Below are 11331 nucleotides of genomic sequence, written 5' to 3' on the forward strand. Positions count from 1 at the left end.
CCCCCCCACACACACACCTCTGAGTGATCAAAGAGCACTTCTATGTAGAACCACCTCTGGAGCTGCACAGAACAGAACCAAAATCTTGTTCAGTTTACATCGGTTCTTTTAAAAACACAGCCAACATGAACTGCTCACATCATTTGTCCAACTCCCATGGATGCCTTGTGCCACTAAATCAGGTAGCACATCCCATGGTGGTCACTGCACAGTTTTGCTTGTGTCTAGGTGACTTGGGTGCCGCTCTCCATCTCAATTCCACATCTCTGTATCTGCAGCTTTCTGGAGTTACGATCCCATCAAATGGAACAGCGTATGTGAGAAATTCACCTGGTTGGCTATGCTCAGGGTTTGACTCTTACTTTTCTCCTTACTTGGATAATATATTGTGGTCTAGATGTTCATCACTGAAGACTCATAAGATCCAATGCCCAAAATTAACCTGAGAAAGCTAAGGAGGGAGTTCAGCAACATTTCCTTGAACAGACCCTTGGTGACCCTGAAGACAGATATGTGGTCCAATTTTATCAGCCATATTTCCTGATTAGATGGGCTTTTCACAGCCTGTTAAACAAGAGTGTGGGGTTTCACTTATGTCTCATTTAAAACTTGAACAGAAAGTGGCTGAAGTGTTTCTTGCTGCTGCAGCAACAGAAGCACTGTAAATGCCAGCCAAATGTGGGTACACTATCCATCACCAAGAGGAATCCCTAAGTGAAGTCATCAATATAGGAAAGGCAAGAAATACCTCTGCAGTTCTGGAGTGTAGACTCTGGAGTGCGGACTCACACTTTGAAAGAGTGACTGAAAGAAGCTTAGAATGCAGCAGACGTGATCTGTTCACGTGTCATGTTTTAGGCAGCAGGACAAGAATAGCTGCAACTATATCTGTGATATTACCTTGGAAAATTTTCCCATCTCCAGTCACAGACTGGCAGTTCACACACAGTTAGAAAGGATCTACGGAATTGCTAAGTTTTCCTCCATGAACTTGCCCACTTCTCCTAGCCAGGTCTCTTCCATAGCTTTTTAATTACTTTGCTACCAACCTGGCTCTTCTCATCACTTGAGCTCCCATGTATCTCCTGTGTTAGGTCCAGAATCACTCCATCTCTTTTCAGACACTCATTTTCTCCTGTTACAGTCTGCAAGAACTCAAGAAATCACTACTCCTCCACTGTTGTGCTACCAGTCCTAAAGATGCTATTAAAGAAAGCAAGAGAAACCTTGACAATGCCATTTTTATGCAGAATTACCCCTACCTTCTGAGCCCCCTCTTCCCTCCATGTCCTGCAGAAATAAAGGTGCATGTTAGAAGAAATCCAAGAAGCAAAACAACAAAAACATAGACCTGCTTTTTCCTTTTTTTTCCTCCCCCTTCAAGCAGCATGGCAGAAGCTATATTAAGCTGAACAGACCTTCACAGAATTGGCAGTTAACATGTAACTTACCAAGAATTTTAGAACTTAACTTATCCCATGCCACCACTGGGGCTGGTACACCCTGGAAGGGGGAGACTGGGGCCTGTGAAGGACTCACACTGAAAGGATTGAGAAACAAGGAGGGGCAGAGAGAAATCACTACATCCTGACCACAACCCTCTCCCAGTGCTGCTCCTTTGCTCACTGAAGGGAGTGAGCGTCATCTGTAGTGAAGACAAGGGGGAGGACTCTACAGTGAAGCTGTGCCTAGGACAGGAGGAGGGGAGTTTTTTCCTCTAAGTATTTTAATGTCTGTCTTTTTTTGTTTCCCAATACCCAAATCAGTAATTAAATATTTATACTAATTGGCAACAAATTAAGTTAAATTCCTCAAGTTGAGGAAGCTTTGCCCATGACAGTGTGTGGCAAGTGACTTCCTTGTCTTTTATCTTGGCTTAAAAGCTTTCTTGCTCCTGTTCTTCCCATTTTTTCCCCCATCCCACTGGAGTGCTGGAGAGTGAGTGAGCAGCTGCGTGGATGCTTGGCTGTTGGCTGGGGCCAGCCCACCACTATCATCTGGGCAAGTGTGACAATCTAAGCATTGCCAGGAGAACTGAGCTTATTGAACTACATTTTCTGATGCTTGGAAGCCATCTACTGGATAGGGGGAAAGAACACAAAATCCTTCATAGCAATGTTAGATTTGCCGTCTCAAAGGCTGATCATTTTCAGCATTTGTAAGATGCAGTGTATCACAATCCTGAAAACTACTACCATGGGGAAAACATTCAGCTAAACATGAGAACTTCACTTAAAGGACACAGGGATTTATTAGCTGCTGTATGTGCTGTAGACTTTGGCAGTTGCTACACACAAAATCAGACAAGGGCATTCAAACTAGTTGCTTTCACATTTCAATAAAGAATTTACATGCGGCTGAACACTTCACTAAAGAGAAATGTTTTGGTTAAATGCCCTCTCAAGGCCTTACCCATTGAATTATGCAAAACTGCATTTGCTAGAACATGAAAGCATCCAGGATTCATCCTATTTCTTCTATGTTTGCCATTTTTCCCTCCCACCAGCATTAACCAGCATGCACAACCCTGTAACACAGGTCCCAGCAAAGACCCAGCCATCCTTCTCACCCACTAGCCCTGGCTGACACAAAGCTCTGTGGTTCATGAAGAAAGATGCAAATCAGCCCAAGCCCCAGGGAGATGAAGTTTTCTGCATGTAGCTCCTGTTCCTGCTAGGTACATCACCTTCTGACTCTGGGGCACGTGGGTTTCCTTGGAAATTTCTAACAAATCTCTAAAAAAGCATCTGCAAGGCTGCCTGCTCCATCCCTGGACAAGATCGTCCCTGGACCAACACCGTGAAGGATGCCACGAACATAAACGGATGCCACTTAGTGGAGCAGCACCCCTCCAGCCCAGCTGCCGTGCCAGGCTCCTCTCCTCAAGGACCCAAATCCTACCCTCTCACAAAAACAGGCCCAAAATGAAAGTTTCTGTCCTGCCAAGGAGACCTGCAAGTGCCCCCAAACCCTCACAAGCCAAGAGAGAAGACCAGGGCTTCTGCAACACCAAAATCCCAACTTCACCATTTCTTCAAAATCAGGAGATTTCAGGAAAATGAATTCTCCAGAAAACACGAGTCCTGTACTGGCACTAACGTAACAGGGTCACCGGCGAGATGCTGTAATACTGCTGAAGTATAGAGGAACAGATCTTTATTTTCCTGGACAACTAAATTTGAAAACATACGTATTCCTTAAATCTGTGCTTTAGGCAAATTACAAACTGCATTTGAAAACTATTTCCTAGACAATAGACTCAATACTCCAGGACTAAGCAGGTAGACTTACTGGCAACAAACAACTACACTGGGTGATCTTTAATTTTCTTCAACTTGGCAGCCACAATCTACACAAGAAGCAATTTCAGTATTAGAGCTGAAGAATTGAGATCACCAGTATTTTTCTTTGAAGTTAAAATGAAATACGGATTGTGGCTCATCGATTTTTTGAGATGCAAAGTTTTAAAAAAGATGACATTCAAAAACTTTTTTTTCCCCATTATAGTAAAAGACATAAATTTCTTCAGCTGCTCTGTTACATTCTTAACACACATTTTAAAGTTTGGGGGAAAAAATCCAAACCCACTGCTGAGATTTCAGTATGTTTTATTTTTCTTGCTAAACTAGCAGCAGTAACTAATAAACACATCCTGACTTGAAACTTCAGCTGCCTAAAATACTGCATTAAAAAAAAAACTGGTGATGACAGTGTGCTTCTGGATTTGTACAGCAAGCTTGTCTGTGCCACTGTCTGGAAAAGATGCTGCGGCACCTGTCACTTCCACAGTACCAGTTAGTTCCAGAAGCACTTTATTCAGGATGATTTTCTTTTTAATGTATTTTTCTTTTATAGACATATAGATACACACACAAGTATATATATTTATACATATATTTCTTTATATGTTAAAAACATAATTTTTGCTTTATACATATGTAAAATGTATTATCATAGAACCTGATTAAAACTTGGTGCAGCCCCAAAGCTGTTTCAGTGTTCCTCAAGATACTGTGTAGAGTGCAGTCTGCATTTATCAATAAGACTTGGAACCTGAAGTTCTTCTTCACATCCCATGTCTGCTCCTGTCATGATTCGGCTAGCACCTCTGACATCTGGTAAGCCAGCAGATCTGTTTCAACATGTCCTTTCCGGATTTAACTTCACCTAACTTCAAACATCTAGAGCAGAGAGATTATACTGATCACCGCCAGCTCCCACTACAGTCAGTGGGGAGAACCGGACCTCCGTAGAGACCCACTCCTCTGGCTGACTGCGTGCAATTGCCTTGCACAGAACCAAAGGTGACCTACTTCACATGCAAACATCCAAACTGGCCAGTATTAGATCTTTATTAACCCCCTGCTACTCATATGCTCAAGATTACCAAAATGTACATTTTGACAACTTATCACTTTCAGCTGCAATGCTTTTGTATTCTATTCATAAATATGCAAACTATTAAAAAGCCCACTATAAAAATACACCCTTCTTTTTTTATATGTCTGCTTGCACCAAAACAAGAATAAAATACAAATGGGTTTATTGATAGTTGTAATGTTACTGTTGATGCAAAATAAACAGCAATATCCTACTCTCAGGCACTGTAACATTTAGCCATGCAGAGAAGAACCAAACATCAAGTAGGCAAGTTATCTTATTCCATGAAAAAAAGTTTCTTTTAATAAATATAGTATTTGATATGCAGGTTTTGATGAGATGAAATTATTATGGGTATCAAGCCTTCTTAATTAAAAGCTATAAATTATTGAATAAAACTCAACTCAGAAAAACTTTCAGGAAACAAAACTGTTTCAATACAGAACTCAAGCATTTGTGTTTATAAATATATACACAGATACATACAAATAAAAGGACTGTAAGGGATAAAATTGTTTTCCTCTACACAAAGGAACCGACCACTGTTTGTGCACTCCAAGCATTACCATTTCTTTACCACATGCAACTGCTGTGGCTCCTGCAAGGCCTGTTCACATTTTTGTTACTGGCTTGTATTTTCTGCTGCAGAATTAAAAAACAAACCTACCTTTCCCCACGTCTCTAGGGTCAGGACAGGAGAGGCCTTGTTTCTTAATGTATCCCACCTTCTTCAATACAACCATATGCCTATGGGATTGTAAGCTTCTCATAAATATTTTGTTAGACCTGCTATATCATTTTAATAGTTCTGGAAATTAAGATCTCTTTTTTTTGACATAATCAAAACAATTGATTCTTCCAAAAAACAGAACTGGGCAAAATGTTGCATGTAGGGTAAGTCTCATTTAGTCTTGGACACACTTCTTCAAACATTGAGGTCTAAACTAAAGATAGAAATCTTATGCAAAGAGATTAATCTATACACAGAGGACACAACATGTACACACACTGCTGAACTCACATAACGTACGCAATACCATTAGTTTCTGAAAATGCAGTGTTTGTGAGTGTATTCTGTGCACAGATTTCTCAGATGAATTGCAAAGGAAATCTTATCAGGTATGTTGAAATCAGCCCTTAAAGACTTACAAGATGAAAAAAACCACAGGCATCTGCTGGGTCTAATTCCATTGCATGTTACTTAGTAATTCATACTGCCCTTTTTAGCTTTGAGAAAGCTTATGTACTTTCCCCAGCTATAAAGCAGATCTTCCGTTCATCTCACACAGTATTCTTGTGTGTGTGCGTGTTGTTTCTTTTCCCCCTGTGTAACACTCCCTAACCCTCAGATACCAGCACTGAGTGCAGACAGCTTAACTGCATGTGTCCGAAGCAGGTACCGCCTGCAGCTGCTTGCTCTGCCCACTCCTGGAGGGAAGCAGTCCAGCAACAGGAGAAGCCAAACGGGGTTTGAAGCAGCTACGCAGAGGCCCCAGTTTACATCCCCCCATCCTAGGTGACTCCAAGTTGATGACAGTTTAATAGCCTCAAGTATAAACTGTGGGATCCCAGGAGTTGCTTCTGTTGTGATTCATTGCCCCTAGCTAGAGACAGAGGAGCAAAAGGCAGTAATCGCTTCAGGAACTTGAATTTAACCCATCCAGAGATGTCAGAGTAAACCCTTAGGCTAGCAATGGAACACCCAGAGTTACCTGTGCCTTCTTTGTCATGCAGTCCAATCTTTTTTGTCTGACAACCCTCAAATATGATTTTTTTTTCCCCCCAGACAGTATAGCAATATATTTTATGGTTCTTTTGGCTGACTGATGGTGAATTGAGCTGCAATGGGAAAGCAAAATGTTTACACAATAAACCCATAAATCATTTTGTAATCATTAACAAGCATTCTCAAAATCTTACTGCTGCCGATTAAAAACCTAATTCACTGGAACTGGTCACTCACTATATTTTACAAATTAAAAACAGTCACTGGTCCTTCATGTTCTGAAAAGGGGGATGTGATAGTAGCGGTCATCCTCGGTCAGGAGAGAAATCTCATTCCATTCCCTTCGGTATTCATCTGGATAGTTTACTTCAAATTCCTCCGTATTAAACCTATGCAGTCTGTAAACTTTTATCTTTACTTCAAGTAAGTATCCAAGAAGAAACAGTTCCACCTAAAGATGAAAGAAATCTGTAAGACACTTATTTCCAGACTTTGAAAACTAAACTGAAGATAACTCCAGTTAAGGCAAGTCATCTATCTTCAAAACAGCAGACAAGGAATAAAAGGGGCCCTTTTCTAAGTGGAGGTAAAAAAAAAATCAGAAGTTTGAAGATACTCTTAATGTTCCACCAGTCCTTTCATTGCTCTTTCGTAGAGTTTATTCTGCTTAATGCCTGACACAATACACGACCTGCTCCCAAAGCCAGCTTACACAGCTTAGAGGGGAGCAAGAAGGGACTATTATTGATACACCTTGAAAGACGGGAAGCCTGCCACCTTGTGACCACGATAGTAAAAGGAAAAGGAAAAAAAATTGCTTTACACTTCATGTATATAAAACTTGAGAACCGGCATCTTCACTGACACTTCTTGCAAAGGATTGCTTGATCTGGAAAAATGCCATGGAAAAAGCTCGTCTCTAAGCTCGGCATAGTCAGACAGAGCAGAACTTGTCCAGCTATAATCAAACTGCTCCTGAAGGTGACTGCAACATGTAACAGTTGACTTGATAACTGAAATTGATTATAAAAAATAATTTCACCCATTGAAAAGTGAAACTATTTGCAGAGTGGCAAGTGTGGAGCGTAGATGCTAGTACTTAACTCCTCACTAAATATAAAATTGAAAAAAACCAAACTTAACATATAAAGGTCACCAGTTAATAGAATTGTCATTACCTACTCTTAACAGACATCAGACCTAATGGGAACCAGAGAGCGGGGGAAAAAGTGGTGATGATAGAGGGTTTGGCACGGTGGAACAGAAAGGAAAAATGAAACAACAGGTCAAATCTGCATAATTTAAAATTATTTTACATATCACAAGTTATCAATGTTCTAAACTGTGTCTCACTGATAGCTTGCAGCATTTATTTCTGGCCCAGCGAGAAAACCGTCAACCCTGTTTTACTCTGCTACGGGTTTTTTTTCTGGAAGATATATTAGTATCCTCAGTCCACTTTGCCACATCCCAAAGAAAAAACAACGGGCCGCTATCACAGATGACGTATGTTATATTCACCTAATCACGTCACAGATGGAATAACTTCCGTGATTTGTTTTTCATTTATATCATTACCTGGTCTAGGCAAATAGAGTCACCTATGGAGTTCAGATGATTCATCATGAAACTCAAAGGGTCAGGGGAAGAATCACGAGCAAGAAGAAGGCTAAAAAGGTTGTGTATGGGTTCTTCCCTGTTCTTTATCTGCTCATAGGCTTCAACAACTTCATAAAGCATGATGAATTTTATGGCCTCATATAATTTGTGCTCCTTGCTCTCATCAGAAAAGAGTGCATTGCACATGTTTCCTCTTTCTTCGTGATCTTTAGTAGCACTTATTTCAGCCCACTGGAAAGCACACAGAAGAATATTAATCAAATTATTAATAATTATATATAACACAAAAGATTCCAAAACATGAACAGTTGGAATTCTCTACTATACCACTATTGTAGCCAAATGGTGGTGCAAATAAGTAGGTGGCTCTTTCAGAGCCACAATGAAATGTGAAGCCTTACACATTTCAGTTCCCATTGATCCAGCTAAACCTTTTGCTAATTTGCTGCAGACAGCTCCAAGAATCTGGATGCTAATGATAGTCTATGACAAAGCAAATGTAATTGTCCTATACAAAAGCCACCCACCAATGCTGTAGAAAATTCGGGTATCAGTGTCAATAGAGAGTCAGAGGAATGTAGCCACAAAAAGGACCTCAGAAAGTTACAGGAAATGTGTGGGTGCATCAGACATACACATCAAGCCACAAGCAAAGGTTAGATTAAGTGATGACTCCTGACCTGGTTTTAATTTACAGCTTCCAAAATTCAGTGATTTTCCTCTATAGTAGCCTTTACATTAAAGTTGTCCTAGCTTGAATTCTTCAGATACTGAGCCCATCTCAGGAGCATGTCAGTTAAAAGAAACTAAGCCAACTGGACAAGCCAGAGTGGTGTAATGAACTGTGTACATTTGTATGGCTTTAGTGTGCTTCATGGGGTCAAGGTAAGTTTGCTACACAAGAAGGGACAAGATACGCATGGGACATGAACGAGGTAGGAATTTCTCATTCTGCTCACAGTTGATAACAAGAGTTCCTGAACTCTCTGTTGCTCACACCCAGAAAATGAGCTGTCCAAGAGACGATGTTGGACTGGGTACCAAACCAAAAAGCTTAAAGGACCCTGTCTTGAACACAGTCATCTGGAACTAAGAGGTCTTTTGAGACCACAAATAGAAATGATGCCCAACAACTGGGACTCAAATGAATTTCAGTTAATTCTATACTTGTATCATTTATACATTGAAGTGACCATAAATTGTGAACTGCAACTGAAAAAAAACAGAAAGAATCTAACTTGCCCATGAACACTAAAACAAGAAAGAGGTCCTCACATCTCCTCGTGTATCCCTGAAGCCTTTACTTACACGTTAAAAATGAGACAAAGTAGATGAACCACTAATAACCCTTTGCTAGAGGACCTCTGCTACCTAAGTGAAAAGCCTGTCCTAAGCACAATGCTCCTGTTATCCACCATGGCTCAGGCACAGCAACATCTGCAGGCAGCAGACCACAAGATAATGACGGAGCTGGGAAAGGCAGCAGAGCCCTGTTAGTGAAAATCCAGAACCCCTCAGAACATCCTTAGAACCTCTGAGGCAAAATTCATCTCATTGGCCAAAGAGCATCTTAATAAAACTAAACTGAAGTTGGGAGCTAGACCTCATGACCCGTAACAGCATAATGCATCATGCAGCTGCTCTGCCACAATTTGATAATTGTATGGATTTGTTCACCATGCTCACTTGAAATCTTTTTCTGTACAAACATCCAGTTTAAATGCTTTGTGCCAAGGGACCAACATCAGCTTAAAAGAACTAAAAGTTAAAAATAAAAGCCAAACAATCCAACACTGGCAAATGCAAAGAGTGACCAGAACAAAATGCTAACTGCACACAAGAACCACCAGGCACATCTCAAGAAGACAGGCAGTTGTCACTGTCGCAAAGCAAGGGTCCAGGCAAGGGACAAGGACCAGAGCTCTATTTTAATTCCCTCTTTTTATTACTAATGCTTTGTTTCTAGAGCTAAACAAGTCTATTTGTGGTTTGTTGGTTTTCTTTAAGTAACAATTACTGTCACTGATAATAGCATTTAAAGTTACGGAGTTGTGGCTCAGATACACAGGGCCACACAAAGGGAACTAGATTAAATGCGTACCAGTAAAACAAGCTGTTGAGGCTGTGGTAAGACAATCAATCCCAAACCATGGTGTATTGTAGAATTAAAAATGACAGTTCAAGGTCTGATATTCTGAATAATGGATGCTTCAGAGAAGTGTTTCAACCTAATTGGCCAAAATCCTGAAGTCCAGCAAATACCAGTATCCACTTAATGGCTGCAACCCAGGAGAGCACACAAAGCAACTGCCCAGCAGGAGGAGGATGGGGAGGAGAGGGCGGTGGTGTGCGAGGCACAGCTTGTGTCAAAGCAAACAGGAACAATCCAGAGCTCACACAACTGCAGACATGCAGAAATCCCAGAGGAGCTCAAGGAAGGTGCAAAGTCTTCTCTCTGTTTCAGAAGGCTTTGGGGCTACTAAACCACCCCAAGTTTTAAATATGTAAATAAAAGTTATGCTCCTGGTTGGGAATGCAGGCAGTCTGGCTATGCTGAGCAGAGGAGGCAGCCTGGTCTTTGTAATCAAGTGCTTCAGCTTACAGAGAGAAATTTTAGTAAAACAGGATAAATAAAACATTTCACAGAGATGGGAGCAAAGCAAAGACAATAGTTACAGAAAAATGCACTGTTCATTTGTTCCCTTCCATTTGGGGAGGGAGTCCAGGAGCCTCTCATGCAGCACGTTACTATTTTTCATCAAAATGGTAAGATACTGCAGGAGCCACTTGATGGCAATAGCAACTAGCCACACAGAAACAGCAGTGGGGAGGACTGCCTCTCTAGCTTCCAGGGGAACTCCGAGTACTTCGCCTAGCGGACCCCCAACAGCTGGATTTCCCTGCAGGAGAGGTGATGGCCTTCCCGGCAGCTCAGCTCTCTGAACCTGGCGGGGGAAGGCTGACTGCCACAGAAATACATAACCAGGAGCAGTTCTCTTCCTCAACCCACTTCTCAGTGCTTTTATTCCTCCCAACCATTTCCTAAATACTCACATTTATCTTTAATGTCTCCATGCATTTGCGCAATTTACCAAAGGCATTGGGACCTGTGTATCTTTCTGGCCCAAAACTGTATTGCTGAATCCAGTTGCAACCTTGAGAATACAAAAGTTTTTCAGGGAGCTGGAGGGTAAAAAGGGGAAAAAAAAAAGCTAATCATAACACGAAGAAGAATATAAAGTTATATAAATTTGTCTACACACAGTTTACAATGTGGTTCTATCCTCTGGTTGTACAGTTCAAACAAACAAGCAAAAAAGCCTCAGAACAACTCAAATGCTAAGAAAATGGCTCAATTTTCTACCAAGTCCTTAAGAAACTTTTAAAACAGGAGCAGCCAAAAAAGAAAATAGCTTTCAGCAAAATAATATAACCTACATCTGCAAAAGCTACATACATCTGCGTATCCAGTGAGGTATTCTGGATTACGGACACCTTGGAGTCAGCACGTGCACTCTGCCACAGGCAGCAGCCATGGCTCCCCACTCCCCTGCTGCTGTCTCTTCTTGCTGAAGCTCCTGGAGCCCAGGGCAGGATTCCTGCTG

General features: G+C 41.2%; 1 protein-coding gene across 1 annotated transcript in view; it reads right to left on the reverse strand.

The window, feature by feature from the left end:
* Positions 1-6217: 6217 nt before the first annotated feature.
* Positions 6218-11331, reverse strand: part of FAM105A (family with sequence similarity 105, member A) — a 7566-nt gene continuing 2452 nt past the window's right edge. Inside the window, exons 5-7 of the mRNA XM_010139823.1 lie at positions 10781-10909; positions 7685-7957; positions 6218-6557 (exon numbers count right to left, since the gene is read on the reverse strand). Of these exons, the coding sequence (XP_010138125.1) occupies positions 6378-6557; positions 7685-7957; positions 10781-10909 (582 nt within the window). The 3' untranslated portion in view covers positions 6218-6377. The remainder of the gene's footprint in view (positions 6558-7684; positions 7958-10780; positions 10910-11331) is intronic.

Source organism: Buceros rhinoceros, unplaced genomic scaffold, assembly GCF_000710305.1.
Source record: "Buceros rhinoceros silvestris isolate BGI_N320 unplaced genomic scaffold, ASM71030v1 scaffold17477, whole genome shotgun sequence".
Classification (NCBI taxonomy): Eukaryota; Metazoa; Chordata; class Aves; order Bucerotiformes; family Bucerotidae; genus Buceros; species Buceros rhinoceros.